General features: G+C 48.2%; 4 protein-coding genes and 1 pseudogene across 4 annotated transcripts in view; 3 read left to right on the top strand and 2 right to left on the bottom strand.

Moving 5' to 3' along the window:
- Positions 1-5500, top strand: part of LOC121589151 (nuclear receptor subfamily 2 group F member 1-B) — a 101889-nt gene extending 96389 nt beyond the window's left edge. Inside the window, exons 4-5 of the mRNA XM_041907830.1 lie at positions 5134-5291; positions 5384-5500. Of these exons, the coding sequence (XP_041763764.1) occupies positions 5134-5291; positions 5384-5500 (275 nt within the window). The remainder of the gene's footprint in view (positions 1-5133; positions 5292-5383) is intronic.
- Positions 5501-9872: 4372 nt separating this feature from the next.
- LOC121589153 lies at positions 9873-11043 on the top strand (annotated as a pseudogene).
- LOC121589155 (nuclear cap-binding protein subunit 2) lies at positions 10984-11772 on the bottom strand. Its single transcript, XM_041907833.1, has 2 exons — positions 11621-11772; positions 10984-11511 (listed from the first exon to the last, which is right to left on the bottom strand). Exons 1-2 carry the CDS (start codon positions 11690-11692, stop codon positions 11092-11094), a joined length of 492 nt encoding a protein of 163 aa, XP_041763767.1. The 5' UTR covers positions 11693-11772; the 3' UTR covers positions 10984-11091.
- Positions 11773-11962: 190 nt separating this feature from the next.
- LOC121589148 (meckelin-like) lies at positions 11963-17834 on the bottom strand. The gene is made up of 8 exons (XM_041907826.1): positions 17267-17834; positions 16289-17091; positions 14127-14747; positions 13773-14054; positions 13573-13719; positions 12474-13235; positions 12322-12409; positions 11963-12253 (listed from the first exon to the last, which is right to left on the bottom strand). Exons 1-8 carry the CDS (start codon positions 17727-17729, stop codon positions 12009-12011), a joined length of 3411 nt encoding a protein of 1136 aa, XP_041763760.1. The 5' UTR covers positions 17730-17834; the 3' UTR covers positions 11963-12008.
- Positions 17835-18221: 387 nt separating this feature from the next.
- Positions 18222-21319, top strand: LOC121589149 (nicalin-1-like). The gene is made up of 4 exons (XM_041907827.1): positions 18222-18671; positions 18844-19031; positions 19225-20031; positions 20115-21319. The coding sequence occupies exons 1-4, from the start codon at positions 18503-18505 to the stop codon at positions 20604-20606; spliced, it is 1656 nt and encodes a 551-aa protein (XP_041763761.1). The 5' UTR covers positions 18222-18502; the 3' UTR covers positions 20607-21319.
- Positions 21320-21749: the final 430 nt, after the last annotated feature.

Genomic DNA, 21749 nt, shown 5'->3' with positions numbered 1-21749 from the left:
CCATCAAGCCAATGAAATTAATAAAGTGCGCTATCTTTTATTGGTTGAATTCAGCCAACCGCAACCAACATCGGCAACAACACCACAGCAGGAACAGCAACCAAAAAAAGAGTATATTCAAAAAGGTGGACCCCGAGACCAAGTCCGCCAGGCGAATGAATACACACACACGCACACGCAACGTTTATCGATTGATGATAATTGATGGATAAATGTGCATCGGGCGGGACCGGCCCGGCACAAAGATTTACTTTTGGCCAGTTGGGCGTGGCGTGAGATTTTGGTGTCCGTTTTTTTTCTTCTCCCCGTTTTTGGAGAAACTTCGGAGCTGAGTCTGGGCGCGCACGCGTGCCTGTACACTGACAAATGCCTACCACAATCGCACACAAACACACAGGATGCCCTCCCCTCGAAGCCATCACGAAGCCTCTGTGTGGGGAGGCCAACCTTTTTGCCAATTATGGCAAGTGCATTCTTCTTTCTCTCCTCCCTGAGGAGTGGGAATGGGGTTGGGTGGAATGGGTCGGTTTGTTTGCACAGGGAATTAATATTGCCGGCACAAAATGGCGCCTGGGTGCAGCATCGGAGGCGGGAAATTAATTATAAATTAAGCATCGAACGGCGAAGCAACATCGAAAGATGCCTCACCAGCCTTCAGCCTCAGCTTCAATCAGTATCAATTCAGCGATAAATTATCGACCCAAATTGGCAAACAGTTTGTCGGCATTGCATTAGTGATCGATGCACCCGCCAGTGGGGCACTAAACGGGGGGGAAATGCGCATTGCATTGCATAACCGCAGGCGTTTACTAACGTGACACTGACTAATCGAAATTAGTAGCTTATTTATTACGCGCTTTCACGACTTTTCTCTCCACCCTTTGTTTGCAGGCGTCGCTTACCCCCCCCCCCACCCATTCAAAGAGTGGGGACGATTTATTAGTGCTTCCAAGCGTTATTAGTACGATGGGAGCTCCATGCCGGTCCACTCCCCTCATGCAAGCCTTCTTCAATTACACGAAACATATCTAATGGCATTAATTTAAACCATTACATTCGATGACACCCTCATGCGCGACGGTGGCCACACTCTTATTCTTCTGAGCCAGGGCGCATTTTCCCATGCACGAAGCTACATCTCCTCGAGACAGGCTCCTCACGCTCAAGGCAACAGGCCGCCCTTGCGTTCTTATGCAGAACGACGCATAAAGAACGACGCGCATCAGTGCATTGCGCTTAATTTACCATCATTAAGGCGCACGCGGGGAATGGGGAAGCGCCCGAGACACGGCGCAAGATTCACACCACTCCACGATACCGCCACCACGTGTCATACGCATCGCGCTGAAACGTCACGCGTGCATCTAGTAGCCCGGGAGACAGGGGTTTGTTCAAAGAGACGCGATCGAACATGTGCTCCCGCATCCCATCGTGGCGGCGCTGCGTGGTGAAAGTGGTAGTAATAAAAGCATAATAAATACACTCCCTCGCTGACACGCTGGTTAAAACACTTGTTCCCCGGCAAGCATAGATCACAGTTAATCGTGCTCCGTGTCTTGGAAGTGGAGCATCGATCGAGAATCGCTTCGAGGAGCGGTGTGAGTTTGGCTAATTTATGATGAGAGACACACTTCTCCCATCGGTTGCACATTGCTGATCATGCATGGTGAAGAATGGCAATTTGGACGGCTTAAATTCTCCCTCCACCCGTCCCAATTGGCTCCAACCATCTGAGCCATTTGGGGTGTGAGGCTGAGGAGTGAAAATTCATCATCATAGGATTATTTTCCCGGCCCGCACACAGCTAATGGATCGTCTAATCCGACGGCATGAAATCTCTTTGATGTCTTGCTACCGAACGGTCGCCCACCAACGGTACTGCGCCTTAAGCGACATTGCACACACACACAAAAAAGATAATTTTGTACGAAAATTTGCATTTGCTCAGCAGTTTTTTTTGCGTGCGTTCGTGCGTGCATTGTGGTGCAACTTTTTTAATACTTTCCGCAAGCAAAGGCGCCCGGTTTTTGCTAACAGAAATGCTGCTCATTAAAAATGGCGCACAAAAGGACGAAGGACGTCTGTGGCCGGTGCGGGAGTTGGGAACCACGGTCTGGCACGGTATCGAGTTACAACACATCATTAAGATGTTGGCTGGACAAAGGCGAAAGGCGGTTTTCTTCGGCAGTTTGTTCGTCCCGTTCGGGGAATGGGGGGTTTTTAAGGGGCAGTAAGACGATAGTTTCCCATTTTCGGGCATCTTGGTTCGTCGTAAGCTCTATCTCTATAAGATAAGATTGTTCATACACAAACTACCTTTCGTTTTAAATTACAATCTCGCCCAGCGCGCAAAAGCTAGGTCAGGAAAATGCACTTGGAAAAAATCAATTCCACTCATTCCGCCGAGTTGGACACTGGTTGGACATCGGTAGCAACATAAGCATCTGCTGCTACACCCTTCCGGCGATGATGATGATGATGCTGCTGCCGGCCGTTCGGTTGTCAATCGACCTACATAAAGTGTTCGTAATCAGTAGCAATTTGCGCTAATTGGTCCGAATGGAGTGAAGAATGTCAAGCTTGATCACAAGCACAGAGAGGGTTGCCGCTGCATCCCAACCCAAAGACGGTTGCTGCAAAACCCAAACGCACAAGCCACTATAAGAACAATACCCCCTTCCTGGCGGCAGAGCTCCTCGAGCATGATGGAAAATAAAGATTATTGTCTTTAATTTGGTCGCCCGCGTTGGCACTCCCTTGCTCATTGCCGTAGCGAAATAGAGCGTAGATCATCGCCATCGAGCACTTTCCTACGAACGGTGGCGCGGGATGGCACCCGCCGCTATACATACATGTGGTGTGTGTGTGTGATACTGTCGCATTCTAGGCCTTCTTCAATTGAAGGCAGTTTAATTGAATTTCATCACACCCACCCTGCATCCGTGTCGATCGTGCGTCGATCGTTCTAGCTTCCATGCCAGACCCCCCCCCCCCGGGTTGCGTAACCGGTAGCTTGCGCATTTGATACTGCCGCTCGTTTTGTTACGCAGCAGGACAAAACGGGACGGGGAGCAACAAAATCTGACACTTTTCAAACCCAACCGCTTACTTAACCTTTTCCATCCAGAGAGCGGTTTCCCGGTGACCCTTTGGGAAGGTGATGATCGAACGCATATGTGTTACACACTTTGAGTAATCAGTGCCAGCGTTACTGGTAAAATTTGTCAAACCATGAGTGAAAAACCCCCCCTATACAATCAAATCCAATTAAACAGTGACATTCTACGGTTCATTCCATAGCTGTCACCACAAGACAGGTGAGCGAAAGGCAAATTCCTTCAGCAACGGTAAGCGCTAACTCCAGCCGTTATGCTTTCCGTTCTCAACACACACACACACATCATCGCTGCTTCATCATCAGTCTCATCATCAGTCTCATCATCAACGTCGTTACCATCGCGTCCTCGATGGCACGATGCTTGACATGAGCGAACGAGAAACGAGAAACAAAACAACAGCGGAATAGAAAAAAAAGCCCTCCACGACAAACAGATGTTATCGGAGCAGCAGCTTTTTGAGCGGCTGCAGTCTTTGGTTAACCCATTAGCAACGAAACGACGGAGTCAAGTGCCGGGACACCCTTCTCGAGCGGCGGTGTAGCGGTGGTGTCAGCGGGCACCCACCACTCGTTCGAAACTTCAACCGCGGGCGGAACACGTCCCCCGTGCGTGCGTGTGCGCAGCGATGAATAAATTTTAATTACCCTATGCGCTACTTGATTAGCCGGAGCCGTCGCGCGGTGTCACGCAGCGGCGCAGCGTTTGGGGGACGGGGCGCACGCGACCACCGAACGCATCCGGGGAATCCGTACCCGGGGGGTTTTTTTATTAGTATTTATGCCTCCGGAGCATTAGCGAGGCAGCTCGGTTCAATTGACCGGGCTGGTGCCTGGGCCCACTCCCGGTGCCAGGGAGAAGTCCGAGATTCGGTGTGATATGGTGGAAGCACAAGGAGCAAATAGTTGGCAGATTGGGGTATGTGTTTTCTTTTTGGCACAAGACATCGGTAGGACATAAAGCAGACAATATAAAGCACAATTAAAACGTAACTTCGCTCGGGGGAAAAATGTGTTTCGTTGGTCCCCATCGTTCCACCAAAGTGGAATTTCTTCCCATGGTCGGCAATTCCTCCAGACGCGCGGCAAGAATGCAACAGCTATGATGACGCGTCAACGGTACCGTGATTTATGGATCTTTATGGTGCTCCCTGGTGCTCTTGCCGGTATGTGGCAAGATTACAAGATGGCACTGACGTTGTCTCGAGTGGATTTTCGCCAGTGAAGCATCTTCTTCGCGAGTGTGTACGCGTGTGTGTGCGTGTGTGTCGTTGAAGTCATGTTCCAATGTGCGTAGCGTTTTTCAGTAGTCTTCGTGCTTCAGTAGTCTCGGTAGTCGGAAGTAATTTATGCCTCTGCTAATGGCACCAACGGTAGTGTGTGCGACTACACTTGATGGCTGCACTTACGGGGTAGTAGCACCTATCTCTATCGTAGTACATTTCATTCTTCATTTCTATCTCTTTTGTGTTTCTTTCTTTTCTTGTTACTCTCCTCATTTCACACATTAATCAGTTTCACCTTTATTCTTTTTTCCAGCTAGTTTCAACACACACTTTTGTTCGTTTTGTTCTTACGCTTCGTGGCTTCAGTTTCTTTATGCTTCTTATCACTAATCTATGTTTTAAGTTTCTTTTTTTTTCCCCCATTTAAAATGGTTTAAGTTCACTTCACCAGTATTAACCAAAGCTTTAACAAACACACCCAAACACACACACACATCCTTCAACGTCCAGACATGCCAAAAACGCGCACAAGCACCACGATTTGCACGATTAATGAACACTTTGCTTTCCTTCTAACAAACACTGTTAACTCAGGGTGTAAAAAAAGGTGGATATGATTTTTTTATTATTATTATTTACACAATTTCGTTTAATGTAGACTAACCTGCCCCAAATCCCTTCAACTCCTTGGCTCCTTCCTACTTGAAGCGTACCCTTGTAGCTTTTTCTTTTAATTTCATTGAATTTAGAACTAATTGTGTTTTGCTTTCTTCCGTCTACTCCTACTTCCAGATGCTTGTGGGCTGTCGGACGTGGCACACATCGAGTCGCTGCAGGAGAAGTCCCAGTGCGCGCTGGAGGAGTATTGCCGGTCCCAGTATCCCAACCAACCGACCCGGTTTGGCAAGCTACTGTTACGTCTTCCCTCCCTCCGAACGGTCTCCTCCCAGGTACGGCTCACTCGCTCTTTGCGCCAAATGATTGTAGCAGCCGCTCCGTTGCTTACACCGATCCGTAACCGATCTACTCTCGCCCTTACCAGGTTATAGAGCAACTGTTCTTCGTCCGACTGGTAGGCAAAACGCCTATAGAAACGCTCATCCGTGACATGCTGCTGTCGGGCAGTAGTTTCTCCTGGCCCTACCTTCCCTCGATGTGACACACGGCCGTGTGGCGCCAACTGACAACGACATGATCTTCACTGATGATGGGAGGCGCGTCCACTACCGCGGTAGCGGCGGCCGCCACCCTTCAACATCAGCAGCAGCAGCAGCAACAGCAGCAGCAACAGCAGCAGCAGCAGCAGCAACAACAACAGCAGCACCATCTGGAAGAGCTGCAGCACCAGCAAGCCCACTCACACCAGCAGCAGCAGCAACTACAGCAGCAGCACCATCAGCAGCAACTTACCCACCATCTGCAGGCTCAGCAGCAGCTACACGAACAGCACGATCACCAGCTACAGCAGCAGCAGCAGCAGCAGCAACAGCAAGCCCTCGGTCTCGCTAACTCCCAGGCACTATCCCCTTCGTCCAGCTCGTACTACAGCAGCTGCTGCTCGGATATGGCCGCTGCCGCACTGTCCTCGCTGATGGCCAGCACCAGCCAGTTCACCCAGTTCCAGAACACGCTCAACTTTGTCAGCGGCGGTACGATCGGGGCCACTGTAGCCGCCAGCAACACCACCACCACCAGCAGCAGCAGCAGCAGCAGCAGCAGCAGTAGCAATAGTAGTAGCGGCAGCCACACAGGCAGTGCTGCCAGCGCTACTAGCTCGCGCAGTGTTGCAAGCGCCGGTGACACACTCGCCGCCCCCGGATCGAACCGTGATGGTGCGGGAGCACCGGACAGCGAGAGTGCGACGATCGACGCCAGCCAGGATGGGGGCGGCCACGTGAGCGGCAGCTTCGACAGCACGCTGGCAGCACTGGCTGCCGTCGATCATGCTGCGCCGGTCGGCGATACGCGCAAAATGATCCTCGGGCTGGGAGTCAACCACCATCTGCCCGCCAGTCTGCAGCTGATCGAGGATATGGATCACCGGGCCGGAGATTCGGACAGTAGCAGTGGGCAGCAGCTTCGGCACCAGGACGACACGAACGTGTCCGTCGTGGACGATGAGGCGGCGTAAGCAACGATGTGAACGAACTCGGACACTCTCCCTCGGCGTCACGGTACTCGGTATTCTCCAAGAGAATGTTAGCCAAGGTAAACGCACGCAAGGTGTCGTTCGGTTAAAATCCTATTGTTTTTTTATCGCGAGCAGTTTTCATTTCGAGCTAGTTTGTTCGTTTTAGTTTTAGAAATCTTGAGCTCGCTCGCTTGTACACACTAAATTATGTTTCGTCCAAACTTTAAAAAAAAACACACCCTTGTGCAATGTTGTGTAGTGCCCGCGGTGGCCACACGCCCAGCACTCAGAAGCGGAGTGACAGGGCGCAGAGTTCAGGAGTTCGTAGGCTCGCGTCGGTTGTTCGGTTAAGGTTTTTTTGGAAAGCAAACAAACTTATCGAATTATCTATAGTCTATATACATGTATCGTACTGTGTGTGTGTGAGTGTAATTAAGCAAGAAGGGACAGAGCTAATGGTGCGCGCTGATTTAAACAAAAAAACAAACTGATATTGCAATATAGAATTAAACGTGAATAAACTGTGGCATTTCTGCAAACACCGCAAAACTCTACGCAAATGGAATTTTAACAGCAGGGCAAAGAATTCGGATAGAGCCACAGTTCAGTCGCTCATTCTCTTTTCTCCAACAAGAGCAAACAAAAAAAAAAGAATCACTAAAAGCGATCCTAAGAGGTCCCTCGAGAAGCTAAGAGGTCCCTCCCAATAAAGTCCCAAGCTAGCTGTGCGAGATGTCACAAATCACAACAACAAAACTGTTGACCGTCCATAATGGTTCCCCCACACCCCTTTTTTAATGGAAGTAGTTCCACAACTGTCCTCTCTTAGTGTCTGTGCTCGAGTACTGTTCAGTTTAGTGCTTTAGTGCCACGCTGTACATAGAGTGCGTGTGTATGTATGCGTGTGAATGTGAGTGTGTGTGTCTGTAGAGAACACATTCGTTCTGTTAGCTTGGACTGCAACAAGAAACCCCCCCATCCAATCAATTTCCAATCCCCCCCCCCCCCCCCCCCTGTCACAATGTTGCGATTTGAAGAGTGAAGAGTTAGGGCTTGCTCTTTATGCTGCTGGCCTAGGTAGGCTTTGCCGTTTTGTTCTGTGCTGTTGAGAATTCGGCAACGGTTTGGTTTAGAATGTAGCATACACAAACTTTGTTTTAGGTTCACCTACACCACCATTATCATTATCATCGTCATCATTATCATCATCATCACCACCACTATCTTTGTGGTAATAATGCAAAAAACCCGAACCGGTCAATGTACATATATGTGTAATCAACTACAAATACAGAAACGTTCTTCCGCGAGCGAAGATCTGCAGAGGGAGCCCCGGCACGGGGAAAGAGGGACACATCTGTAGTGTTAAGCAAGGGGAGAAGAGGCGAAGGGGGGGTCTAAGAGTGGGTGTAGGTACTACGCTAAAAGTAGTATAGTAAGAGCGTGAACAGATAGCAGAATCAAAATAGTTTAGTTAATTTAATTGTGCGTTGATCGTTTGGTTGTTTTTTTTTAAACTGGTAACTTGTAGTGAACAAACATGACCAAAATCCCCCCCGGCCAGCTCATCCAGAACCTCTACCCTCGATGGAGCGTCCATAATAATATTAGTAACGTTATTGATCTTCTTGCAGGGACGGCCACGAGCCGGCCTATGAGAGAACACCTTGTTTGTATGTGTGTGTGTGTGTTTCAAAACTCCATTAGGAGTGTAAAAGCAAAGCCAATCAAAATGGGCAATCGATAGTGGTATGGTTTAAATGTTTTTTGTTTAAATTATATGTTACACCAATTACGAAACACAACAAAAAAAACAAGCCCGTAACGAAGAATGAAGCAATTGTATCGATCGCTCGCGCGAAAAAGCGAACAAAAGATGATGATGGACAAAAAACTAGTTAAACAAAAGTTGCGCAAGTTAAGCAAGAAACAGAAAATGCATAAGGGGTAAATATGTAGGCAGGATGAAAGGGGGAAATGGGAAATAAAAAGTTAGAAGAAAAGTAAAGATACTTTTAAAACAAATATGAACATTAAAGCAACAGACAACAGAGGAAAACAGCAAACAAAACAAAAAAAAGGACAAGAAAATAATAAAACAAAAAAAACACATATGTAATATTTATATACAACCTTCGTTTGATTCGAGGAACTGTGTGGGAAAGTGAACGTGGAAAGGCTAGAGCAAGAAATAAACAAAACAATATGTAAACATGAAACAATATGGAAAAAAACGAAAGTCTTTCACACCTTTATTTGCGTTTGCGTTCGCCCGTTGTCCGTACCGTTTGCTGGTGAACAATAGAGACGACACCTATTGCCCTGTGCCCGTCGATCGTTATCGATGGATCGAAAGCGTAAGGAGAACAGAGCTTGAACATCAAATCTACCAGGGTTTGAAGCATTTTTCCTTTCCTCCCTTTAAATGCTCCCTCCAGCCGTGCTCGGTTCCTTCAAGTAAATACCACCCACCCATCCCAAACCCGGCGCAATTGGAAAAGATTTCCCAATAAAATCACATCATTAATTATCACGCGGTGTCATTAATCATTGGCTGCCACCTTTCACACCTTCACCGTTCGCATTTGAATGTAACGCCTTTTGGTCAATCGATGAACACACACACACACACACACACACACACACACACACACACACACATACACGTTGGGTCCAGCAAAAGGGAAAAAGGGCTGGGTCCCGTTGTCGGACGGGATCTTTACGGGAGATCCTAATCAAACAATTTGACGACAGCGTACCGATCATGCATGCACGATCGACGCTTGGGGTAGATCAGTGATGTTTGAGTTTTGGGTTTTGTGTTCATTCTACTGCAAAATAAAGCTCACTGAAAGTGTGTGCCTTATAGGTTTATTGGTTGTAGTGATGCGAAATTTTTGATGATTTTTGTTACATTACGATTTGTTGATCCTCTTCTTTGTGTAACGAATTGAACAAACCTTACACAAACTAGTTTGTAATTATTTTGCCACACAACAGTATAATCGCTGCTTGCGACATGGATCGGATGGGAACAGTTATTGTTGATCGCAGCATAAAACATGAATATTTAAACACTTTTTCTGGCCATCCGATACATCCGCATGGACCATATTGCGCGTCCCACGTGTGCTATAACTTATTTGTTTTGCACTAGATGGCGCTGTCATACAAAAATCCAATTGGAAAAATAGAATTCAACAAAACTGGCAAATAAACATCATGAAGATTATCAAAAAATATGTGTTTAATTTACGCATAATCCAATGATTCGAGGTGCATTCAAATACCACCCCTACATCAATACTTAAAAATAATTGCAACGTGTTTATTTACAACGATGTCCTTTACCTTGTCCGTGCAAGTCCCCCTTTGTGCTTTGTTTACCTCAAAAGCAGTTTGAAAGCAACACGGTCCACGGCACGATCATAAACAGTGCAGCAGCAGCAAAGAAAAAAAAACTCCTAAATTATCGTATCATCACCATCGTTAGGGTTTAAAAAGTGAAGCCAAACATCGTCCAATTACTTTCACAGAATGTCTCGGAAAACGTACTCCTCGGTGGATTGTTTATTCATACTCTTCCTAACCTCAACCTTTGCCGAGTTTTCCGGACTGGAGAAAAACACTTTTCCACAACCGGTGCTTGCGAAAGACGTTGAGAAAGTACCGGAGCTCGATCTGGGTAAAATCATCAACGAGAAAGTTTGTATCCTTTTCAATGAGATGATTGTTGGCTGAAAGCAGTGTACGTTTCTTCGTTACACGAAAAGGACACGTCAGTGTTTTTTTTCCGGCCACGGCGGTTATCTATCTAATTTGGCTTATCGTTGTGCGAACAATTGGAGTTTTTTTTCCTTAACTAGCTTCATTGCAGACGCGAACATATTCGTACGGAAGCGGGAGGAACATAAGCTACTGGTGAACCATCTACAGTCGATCGAAGATTACAGCAAACGCTACAAACTCATGAAGCTAGGAATCGATGAAATCCTACGGGTACGTGTATTCAGCTCTCATCGTGTTCCAAAAACTCATGCTAACCGCTTTACTCACACCGCATTTCAGATAATCCGCGAGGAAGGAGGCAAACTGAGGGGCAACCAAATTACTGCCGAATCGGATTTCCCAAACTTCAGGAACTGATCAATGCGCTGGCACAGTTTCTCGAAAACACCTGCCTGTTCGGCGAGATGGTATTACACTTCCCGGACATGTCCTATCGCATACTGAAGGGCGTTTCCGAATGGCGCACCCTCATGACGGATGCGCTGAACTACACGAAAACGTTCGTGAAAATATTGGACGAGAAATCCATCGAACTGCTCGGGCTGCTCAATCAAGAAATTAACGAGGACCAGCGAACGCCAGAGTACGTGAACCCGTACCGAGAGGGAGCACAACAGACGGAACTGGCCAAGCCGAAGCAAAAAAGCAAATCGAAACCGAAAAAAGGACCATCACTGTCACCCGCCAAGACAGAACTGTAAAGCACACACTGCCAGCTCCGGTTGTAGAAAATGATTTCGTTTACTTAAATATAGTACGCTTATGAGGAATTTACAATATAACCTTATCGTCCTAGCACCGGCTGTACCGTTGGCCGATTGACACGTGCTCTACTCGCGCATGGACGGTGCACCCAGCTGTCCCATCTGGACCATCTTGCCGTAACCGCCCCGGCCCAGGTCATGATCCTGCCGGTACTCGTCACGCACCTGGCCACCCGTCTTGCCCCGTCCGTACTGTCGGCCCTCGATGAAACCGGCGTCCCAATCGACGCGCACGATTCGATCGTCCAACCGCGTACCGTTGATGTATCGCATCGCACTTTCCGCGTCTAGCCGTGAATAATACTCGACGAAGCAGAAGCCGCACGGTGTCTTCTTGAATTTGTCCAGCCCCATAATGATGCGCCGCACATCACCGCAGCGCGAAAACAGCTCGTGGATCTGCTCCTCCGTGGTGTAGAACGAAAGATTGCCCACGTACAGGGTGGAGGAAACGCGCAGGAGTTTTTCCTGTTCATGCCGGGAGCCCTAAAAGCGCGGTAAAGGAAACGATAAACAATTGCACCAATTGCAAGTGAGATTGCTCAAGCGGCTGTGTAAGCACGTGCGACGGTTCCTTGCCGCGAGCGAGTCTTACCTTGAAATGTTGGTCCCTGTATTTACTCAACGATACCGATGGTGTATGAACGGATTGAATTTGAGAAGACATTTTTCGGGGCTTTTAATTTTAGCAAAAATTGCCGCAAACCAACGATGCCGCAAAATGTACGCCAGCTATCATAACAAATCCCTGCCATTGACGACTTGACAGCAGGCAGCAGTGGATGACATTTAAGCGCACAGCGCCATCTGCACGTCAAAAATACAACCATCAGTCGATTTGAATGATTGTAATTCAAATTAGCCGTTATTTTCAATCCATAGTGCAAACAAACGGGAAAATTACTAGAATATATTTCATTTTGTAAAATCACTAATGCATATCTTTATTGTTGTTCTGCTAAGAAACTTCAATGTGCCCTATTTTATATCAAAAAGCGTTTATCGATCAGCGTTTTCTTGGCTAGATTATTCTTAAGCACATAGTTCATAACCACCTCGAAACACTTGTAAACGATCCCGATCACCACGATGCCCAGCAAATAGTTCCCAGTCAGCAGCACGACACAACAAAACAGCAACAACTCAACCTGGAGGAAAATGCTCTCATTGCCGTTGAACAGAATTTGGTCGAATGAGTGTCCGTTGTCGATGTAGAAAACACCTTTGTCTGTTGGCGAACGATAGAAAAAGGAAATTGAGTTGTGCTATTTCCGAATGGTGACTCTTTTAACTTACTTTCTGTAATGTAGTTCTGGAATTCGCAATTTAAGATATTCTCCAGAATCGTGCGCTCTTGGATAATATAGTCAAGATCCTTGAGAGCCTGGAAAACAAACACCAACATGTCAATAAGAACCAGTTCTTGCGTATTCTTTGCATTTACATACATGATCGACAAATGCGGCAAAGAAACGATTCACATTGTAGTACGTCAGTATGGTCCGCTCAAAGTTGTACTCGAGCCGGCCGCCGCCCGGGCTGGTAAACACTTCGCTAGCGCTCATCTTGGCGCTCCCGATCAGCTGCGGCCGATTCAGATGCTGATGCGGCCCGAGCGAGGACGAGTTTCGTAACGGCGTAATCAGCTTGTCGTAAAACAGGCGCAGATTCTTTGGCACCAGAATGGAGTACGTCTGTTGTTCGGATCCGGGCAGGAGGCCACGATTGCCGCACAGATTGTCTTCCTCGCGCTTGAACTGCATTATCATCGAGCACATGTCGGTATCGGAGAACCCGTGTGGGGATCGGCCGTGGATGTAGTATCCATACGATTCCATGCTCAGTATGAACACGGAAATGTTTGCAATCGACGCCACATCGATAAACTGTTGGATGGCATTTTCGATGAAACGATCGTGTATTAGAAAATTGTACAACCGTTGGGCAACGTACACGGCCGTGTAGATTAGTATGCCAACCGCGATCAGGAGCATTTTGTCCCGCTCGCCTAGATGTTCGCCGTTTCGATGCAGATGCAAATCGAACGCATTGGAAGCCCAATTTTCGAAGCCTAATATCACAAATGCAAGCGCCAGCAGGACGATATGGGCAAACATGGATATCTTGCGCTTCGTTGCCAGCTCCTGCCATTCGTTGGCGATGAAGTAGTTCCGCCACGCCGATACACTATCATGCGAGCTGGGTTTGGTCTAAAAGAAGGGCAAGTGTGGGTCATGTTGTTAATAGTAAGACGAATAGGATGGATCTGTGGTGACACAACGTGTAACCGCTTCTTAAAACGCGTTACGCATAGCAAACACATACAGAACGCATCGCGCGTAACGTGTAGCACTCTTTCACTCACTAACACTAACAATAGCAAACGATTGCACTACTACCATTAGATATAGGATTAGAATTATATTTTATATTAGAAATAAAATCATTCTACGAGTGACCACCAAGCGAACAACAAGCCAACTCATTACGTGCACCCGAAAGTAGTGAAATTAGCTAGAACATTCCCATAGATCCCATCCAACTCACATTCGTGCTCGATGCAATGGATGGTGTGTCTAGCTGGTGCAACCGCTGCCCCATCGTGCTGATGTCGAATATCTTAGGCCTCTCCCAATCAATGAAGAAGATGTCCACGTTGGCCATGTAGAAAAACACACGCATCAACTTTATGAGCTGAAGGATAAGAAACGTTAGTATTGCACCAGTAATCTTCAACTCTATCACACCTTTAAAGCAAATCCAACGTAGATGAACACCTCCACCAGATTCTGAACCTCGAGCGGAAGTAGCAAATGTACCGTACTTTGCGTTTTGTAGGTGAAAAGTGCATGCAGCACAATAACTCCCAGCACGATCAGGAATGCCGTTCCGAGGTACGAGCCCAGATAGACGAAGAAGTTCCAAAAGATCTCCATATCGTAGTATTGCTTACTTTGGCGCAGTTTGTAGCAATACGATTGAAAGACGCTCATTGAAAACGCGAGCAGTATGAATATTGGCAGCAGAATCTGTGGAAACAAAAATGCGCTCAACAGGTTACTGTAAGTATTCCAAGTCCATTGGGAGACGACTTCAGGTACCTCCAGCAAAGAAGCGTAACTGTATGCCTTGGTGAACGTAACTCGAAACTCAAACTCAACCGTACTACCCGGAAGGGCCACAGATGTGTTGAGTAGTGCATATTCCATTCGCACCAGCGGTATGGAGATGCGGTTTGGGTGTTTGCCATGGTCCGGATGTAGCTTAAACTCGAGCTCAATCTTCTTCGCGTAGCGTAAAAAGAAGAATTGATTCTTTACATCAATCTCTCCATACAGCTTCGGTTTGTGAAGTTCATTCAGCCCAGACACGGTGTCTACGAGCAGAAACCGTTTCACCAGTTGCCATCGATCCGGTTCTGGGTCAGTGTTCTGCGTAAACGCATTCTCGATCAGTATGGGGACCGAACGCATCAGCCGCACCCGTTGCTCGTAGTAGCTCACGTAAAGCGACAGAAACTCGACTGCCCGGAAGTCCTCAACAAGTCGGTTAACGTTGAGTGCACATTTGCGGTAATAGTTTTGTCCGAAGCGTATCCGCTGCTCCTGGCTGACGTCGTACCGTTCGCAAAGGTTCAGATCGGCAAAGCGCATTTCGCGAAACTGTCGCAAATGGCCAGACAAGTCGTAGCCTGCCAGGGTGAAATTGAGCGTGTTGTTTAGCTGAAACGACCGATGGTAATCAATCAGGAAACTTTAGGCGAGAGGGAACCAATGCCTCCAAAAGGTCTATGAGCGTGCGTGTGTGTGTGTGTGCAAGTGCGAATGGTTTTGTGGGGGGTGCGGTTCGTGTGGCGACATTTGCATATTCGTGTTCAAGGATATCAGGGTGCAGCAACAAAAATGAAGAACGACACGTAACAGGCAAAGGTACTAGACGGTGCACTTAGAGGCAAGCATAAAAGGTTACAGCCGAGATTTAATGATCCAGATAATAAAATGCCTAAGGAATTGGCGTTCCAGGTAGGGCGTAAGGGTTCCTTTCTTCCTATTATTGATCCTCGCCACGTCAACGAGCTTATTTTTTGAGTAATACAAAAAAGTAGACTAATGCACTTTACCCTCCCCATTTCCACTCTTCGCACAATGCTAGCTAATATTAAGAACAACTTGATTGGCATAACCGGAACAACCCGAACCAACACCAACATGCCTTTCGTTCGTCGATGTGGATGCAACACAACATCGACGACCTCCGCGGCAGGCAAATTCAACGCGTAACCAATGTCAAATATTTGCTCCTAGTAACCACTGAGAACCATCCAAACAACCGAAGGTACCCTTCTTTTGCTGCAACGCTTAGCCCACGGACTTAGTGCTCCTTTTGCCATGTGGAACAAGCATGGCATGTTTTTCATTCCATTCCATGATTTCCTCATGAATGCGACATATAGGGTCGATTAAATATTGAAGAGGATCAGTTAGTGGGGGTGACCTTCGATGGTGGTAAAAACATTTACCCAGCACACACGGGACATCACGCACAGCAGCACTTACGCTGCACTTGACCGGTGTAGGGTTTATCCATTTATCAGTGAAATTACATCTCGATAAATATCTCGATTACAGTTTCATAATTTTATACTTTCCTTTTGCAAATGGGGGACAGCTGTGCTACATAGTAAATTGCGCCAAATAGTGGCTACTGACAGGAAACACTAAGAACTGGGTCATGCCGAGCTCAAAGTTTCTTCACCTCTTTTGAACGTAAAGTTAATCTCCATTTCCAGGACATACCCTACAAAAAATCGGATACATATACTGTGCATGACCCGGTTTTTTTTTACCGACGTTCTCCCCCTCTTCTTTCATTTTGACCCACTTCAAACTCTGGTGCCCCGGGTTTGACCCGCCCCGGCTACAGTTAAAATTAATCATAGCGCATACATTATCGCCCCAAACTCTTTTTCTTTCGCTAATGAGTAGCATGTTTGTCCCCAAAAAACAACATTATGTCGTCTATTTCTTCGGTGGCGATGTCGGCACTACCGTTTATGCTTAGCTCCTTGGTTAGGAAAATGTCACGCAACCGAGTGAACACAAGCTGCTGGGCGAGGAAAAGGATTATTAAAACTACTACGATCAATTTACGGGAGAAAAGGGAAAGGGGACATTCTGTCCATCCGCAATGCCGGAAGCAGACCATAATTTGTGGCACCAAAGTAGTGACCGCTACCACTGTGCAAATGGCATAACCAACTTACCCGATTGTTCGCATCGCTGTCGTAGCTGTAGTCGAGAAATTTCTCCAACAGTTCGCTGACGTACTTGCCGCGCCGATAGAACAGCCCCGGCCGGACCGTTTCGGGTCCCAGCTTAGGCAGGGTTCCTCCACCACCACCGGCCCCACCCTCACCGGCCAGATAGCTTTGACTGGCGCTGACCACGCTGGGCATACTGCCGGCATTCGGCAAGCCCGACGCTCCGAGCGCTGCCAGGTCGTACGTTTGGTACGTGTAGAAAATGGCACACGGCGATTGGCGCTCCAGGCTGTAGAAGCTGAGCACGCACAGATTCGCCAGCTGCTGGCAGTGTCGCACGCTTCGCATCACATGACAAAACACTATTAGGTACTTCACATCCCTGTACACGTTGGCGTTCTGCCGGTTCTGGTGCAGCAATCGGTTCAGGCTGAAGGGGGGATAGTGCTGCACGTCCCGCAGCAGTGACAGCGGTATGCAAAAGTTATGAGCACCACGCGGATCACCCGGCGGCCATCCATCGCCCGGCTCGATGTACAGCACGTTCGCTTTTAGGTCACACTCGCAAACGGCCCGCTCGTCGCGTCCCGGCGGAAAGGTGCGGCGCCGTTGATATACGCTCCGGCTGGATTTGGTCGTATTGACGATGCCTACCTGGATCGTTTTGCAGTAGTTGACCGTGTCGAGCCGCTCGGTGGCGGGGAACTGGGCAAAGAAGTCGCTAACGTTCTGGCAAACAGGTCGCTGAAGGACACTGTCATGGTCACGGACTGCAACGGCTTGGTCGTTGCACGTGCAGGACAGTTCTGGAATGCATTGGACAGTTGGGAAGGTGTACGTTAGCAGACCCGTAGGTAGGATTAACACAAGTAGAACAGTTTGGAGCTTGCGGAATGGCGGATGGGATGGAGTTTATTTGTTAAATCGATAGGAGGTTATACGGTTCAAAAGTTTAAACCCGCCCCATTGGGACATACTCACTGTCTTTGGCCGGAATCAGATGGAGCCCGTCGTCACACAAGCTACACTTGAAGGCGAACAGATCGTAGTACTCGTTGGCCCGGCAGTCGTCGGGCGTGGCGTACAGCTGCACATCGTTCGAGTTGTAAAAGTCCGCACTAGCCCGGACGGCCAGGTCACTGCACGAGACAGTTATCAAAAGCAGCACGTTCCTAAGCATTGCCACATACTGGATGATCAATCGTTCACGCACAGAAACTACCATTTTGCACTCGCTCAGCGAACGCTCCTGTCGGGCATGGTACACGTTCGCTGTTTCCGCAAGGGCTTTCACTTTCACCTGCACTGCCGCTACCGGGGAGGGTTCGAAGGATTCACTCGCACGGACCACAGCACGTATTGACCCGCTGGAAGGGTTACGCTCGACTGCATCGTACCGGACCGCTGGCAGGACTCGCCAGGTGGAAATTAAGCATGTAAACATGGAAACGTTTGTTTAGTTGGTATCACCAAGGCAACCGTGGTGTGCAAATACGCGGTTCTGGTCACAATTACAAACAATCGGGCCTGCCGGTACAGTGGTGGGCGTGAGCGTGGGCTATGATTAATTTGAATAAAAACAATCTTTGATAGATCTTTGATAGATGTATGCACCATTTTTGTTGATGGATAAATTTTAAATCATCTAAAAAAATGAGTAAAGTTGTCTTCTTTCTTTTATAATTATTTTAATATATCTTTATTTAAAACAGACTTGTGTCAATAGCTGATTGTTAGCTTGTGAACCTTGTGTATACCTCAACAAAAAAAAAATCATGCACCATTCGCTTTATAATTAAAAGCTAATAATAAACCAACTCCCGCAATTCATATCTCAACCGTAAATTTGAAAACGCCTGCGAGCGCTGTCAAAGATGCCGCTGTCGGCGGGATGACAGTTTCGTTCCCCGTTTTCATTTTTCTCCCCCAGCTGTCACTGTCGGTGTGCATTTGTATTGGGCAATTGGTCCCGTAATTTTTCTCAACGACACACACGGGGTTTTTACTTTCGCACTTTCTTCACTGAAAAGGGAAAACAACCGGCCACATTTGGCTTCCAACGATTACCGCGAGCGCAGGTTTCTGCTGTGCCGTTCCGTGCCGTTTGCCATCTGGCCTTCGAACTCGAGCACAGTTAGTTTTCTTCCTTCTGCCCTCCTCCGGCAGCGGTGTGACAATCTCCCGGAAGGCTCGAATTACGACACTGCAGCGGTGAAGATGTTTGAAGAAGCGGACAATTTTGCCGACCTGTTTCGCGGCGGGCTGCCGTACTATCTGCTGATCACGCTACCGATACTGATCATCTGCTCGTCGAATCCGGTGCTGGCCGCGAGCGAGTTTGGCGTTCAGCGGATGTCACAGTACGATGTGCACGGTGTCGCTTACGGTAAGCAGCCGAGGGTGTCGCGCTACCCTTTCGTCCGGTGTTGTGCATTCGCGGTTGAGGTTAGGGCCCGTGCCCTTAATTCGTGGTTGATTAGCGTTAACGACTATCGCGGTGCTGCACAAAGTATGCTGTGAGGCCTGGTGTTGATATTGGTCCCGTGTCTTTGTTTTAGGTTGCCGCGCGTCCGCCTTAAACCTGGAAGCCAAATCCCTCTACACCTGGCAGACGTCCCGGCATTGCGTGATGACCCGGTTGCAGGACATGACCATCGACCATTTCCGGGAAATCCGTGCCAAGGCGGGCGGTCTGGTAGTTCTGCTGCCGGAAGATACGGCCGCCCTGAGCTTGGAGGACAAGCAGGTAAAGGATGGCTGCTGTTAGCTTTCGTAGCGGCGTGGCCCTTGTTGAGGCTAACGACCTAAACCAATTAGCCGTAAGGTGCATGCACCTTCCAGTTGGCGCGCACTAATTCGATTACGATGGGGTAGCTTTGGAAGGTTTCTACGGCAGATTTACCTGTACGACCTATTTCTTCTACTTTTTTTTCTTGTAGCACATTCACCTGCTCGAACAGGCGATGATGGTGCAGGATGTCCCCATTCCGGTGTACTTCTCCAAGTACGACCCGAAGCTGAATGGCATCATCGATGAGGTAACGCGTACGACCGTGCGCACCCAGAAGCAGAGCGCCCAGAAGCGTGATTCCGCGTTTAGCGAAATCTTCGGATCCATCTCCGCCAACGGGTACCAGATCGTGGTGTCCGGTGCGTCCCATACCGCCAACAAGCAGTCCAAGATACCGATCATTCAGGGCGAGCTGGCCCCGCTCAAGCCGGGCAAAACGCTCGACGGCGACAGCAAGCTGCCGCTGATCATTGTCACGGCACATCTCGACACGTTCGGGCTGACCAACTCCCGGCAGAGCAATGCGGATGTGGCCGTACTGCTGACGCTGGTCGAGCTGTTCAGCAAGCTGCACGCCAGCATCCCCAAGTATCGGCTCATCTTTCTGGTGTCGGAATCGGGCCTGCTGCTCAACTTCCAGGGCATGAAGAAGTGGCTCGATTCGAACCTGGACGAGAATGTGCAGATACAGCATGCGGAGTTTGTCGTGTGCCTCGACACGATCGGCAAGCTGCTGGCGAACGAAAACATCTACATGCACGTGTCGAAACCGCCGAAGGAGGGCACAGCGATGAACAGCTTCTACAAAACGCTCCGCACCGTCGCCCAGCGCTATGGCAATGTGAGCGTGGAGGGCGTGCACAAGAAGATCAATCTGGCCGACACGCTGCTGGCCTGGGAGCACGAGCGATTCAGCATGAAGCGCATGCCTGCCTTTACCCTGTCGAATGTGAAGGTTTGTTGACCGACGCAAAGCGTGCTTACGATCGGAAGTGGGTTTTTCTTCATTTCCTCTTTGGTTTTGTTCCATCTCCACAGAGCCATAAGGACCCGCAGCGGAACACCATCTTCGAGGATGACACCGCGGAGGAGCAGCTGGACGCGCTCGAGCGTAATGTGAAGATTATTGCCGAAGCGCTGGCAAGCCATATCTACAACGTGCCGGCCGACGACGGTGCCGCCGGTGAGATCTTCACCGGCTCGATGGCCATCAGCCGGGAGCAGATTAAACCCTGGCTTAACATCCGCTCGACGCAGCAGAACAACGATCTGAAGTACGCGTTCGAAAAGTACCTGCGCAACGTGAAGGTCACGTACGAGAAGCCGGACGCCCGCGAACCGGACTTTATGCTGTACGACGATCGTGACGCGCTGCTCAACATCTACAACGTGAAGCCGGCCGTGTTCGATCTCTTCCTGACGTTCATGATTGCTGCCTACCTGTCGGCGGTCTACTTTGCCATCTTCCACTTCCCGAGGCTGTACGGTTTCGTGTGTCGCATGACGGTAGCCAAAACCAAAGTAAACTAAGCGCCATCAACTTCATCATCATACCGGTTAGGGACCATACGGGGGTCGTCGGGTGTATGATTACGGGATGGGCGCATTTATCGAGTTTTAGTGCGCTTGGGTAGTATGTAGCGAGAAAAAGAAAGAGAGAGAGAGAGAGAGAGAGAGAGAGAGAGAGAGAGAGAGAGAGAGAGAAAGAGAGAGGGAGCAAGAGAGAGGGAGAGAAAGAAAGAGAGAGAGAGAGAGAGAGAGAGAGAAATAGTAGATTATGTTGTTCTATTTTCCCTTGTCCCCTGTTGAAACTCAAGCTCCCAGGCATTGCTTCTCAGATTCATCCGACATGCAAAATCGTTCGATGGCGTCACGTGTCCAGGTGGACAGGAATTTCGTTTTATTTTCTTCACTACTATTCGTCTTTTCATTTTCATCACTGCTCGGAATCGTTGCACTGTGCGTAGGCTTTAGGATCGTTTTGTTTGTTATCCCAGTACTTGAACGCTAGTCGGTATTGAACGTTAATCGTATCGAAATCGTTTGCCGTTTCCTCGGTACTGCGCAACAGGCACCGGGCGGGAATGGGTTTGCATTTTCCCTCTGTTCATTTGTGTGTTTCCTTTGTGCGGTGTGTTTGCTCCTTGTGCATCGTGTGCTAGCGAAAGCTCTAGTAGCTAGCATTCATCGTAAAGCATTGAACCGAGCATGAAACAAATAAATGCATCGAATTGCCAAATGAGTGTGAGTTCGGAATTGCTTACTTGCTGTTGTGAGCCCATGTCATTTGAGAAAGGTCGACGTAAGATTTACAACTTATTTTGCAAACAAATCAAATGATTTTGTATGTTATGTAAGAAATGTATGCTTTGGTAAATAATGCTACTTTATGCAAAGAAACAAAAACGGCCAATATTAAATTTGAAATATTTTCGCCCGTCCGCCATGATGACGTTTGAAATATTTCAACGTTTTCTGCTAACAAGTGATTCGTAATTGCTTATTTCAGATCGGATAGCACAATAACTATGTTTATTTAATGATGAGAAACAATTTAACAAATAAAGCACATACATATTTCTCCCCTCAACGGTATTCTTCATAAAAATTGTAATCCCAAAGTGTTCGCCCGATGTTCGTGCATCAGCCACCCTGTGCATCGGCCGTTTGACA

This window comes from Anopheles merus, chromosome 2R (assembly GCF_017562075.2).
Source record: "Anopheles merus strain MAF chromosome 2R, AmerM5.1, whole genome shotgun sequence".
NCBI classification, from domain to species: domain Eukaryota; kingdom Metazoa; phylum Arthropoda; class Insecta; order Diptera; family Culicidae; genus Anopheles; species Anopheles merus.
The sequence above is the reverse complement of the archived record's forward strand: the minus strand, read 5'-3'. Positions and strand labels throughout refer to the sequence as shown.

Coding starts and splice junctions, on each gene's coding strand:
- LOC121589149 (XM_041907827.1), top strand. CDS start 18,503: ATGTTTGAAGAAGCGGACAATTTTGCCGACCTGTTTCGCGGCGGGCTG. Junction 19,032..19,224: donor TGAGCTTGGAGGACAAGCAG/GTAAAGGATGGC, acceptor TTTTTCTTGTAG/CACATTCACCTGCTCGAACA. Junction 20,032..20,114: donor TTACCCTGTCGAATGTGAAG/GTTTGTTGACCG, acceptor CCATCTCCACAG/AGCCATAAGGACCCGCAGCG.
- LOC121589155 (XM_041907833.1), bottom strand. CDS start 11,692: ATGTCTTCTCAAATTCAATCCGTTCATACACCATCGGTATCGTTGAGT. Junction 11,512..11,620: donor ACAGGGACCAACATTTCAAG/GTAAGACTCGCT, acceptor CCGCGCTTTTAG/GGCTCCCGGCATGAACAGGA.
- LOC121589148 (XM_041907826.1), bottom strand. CDS start 17,729: ATGTTTACATGCTTAATTTCCACCTGGCGAGTCCTGCCAGCGGTCCGG. Junction 13,720..13,772: donor ACGTTGGATTTGCTTTAAAG/GTGTGATAGAGT, acceptor CTTATCCTTCAG/CTCATAAAGTTGATGCGTGT. Junction 13,236..13,572: donor CCATTGCATCGAGCACGAAT/GTGAGTTGGATG, acceptor CCCTTCTTTTAG/ACCAAACCCAGCTCGCATGA.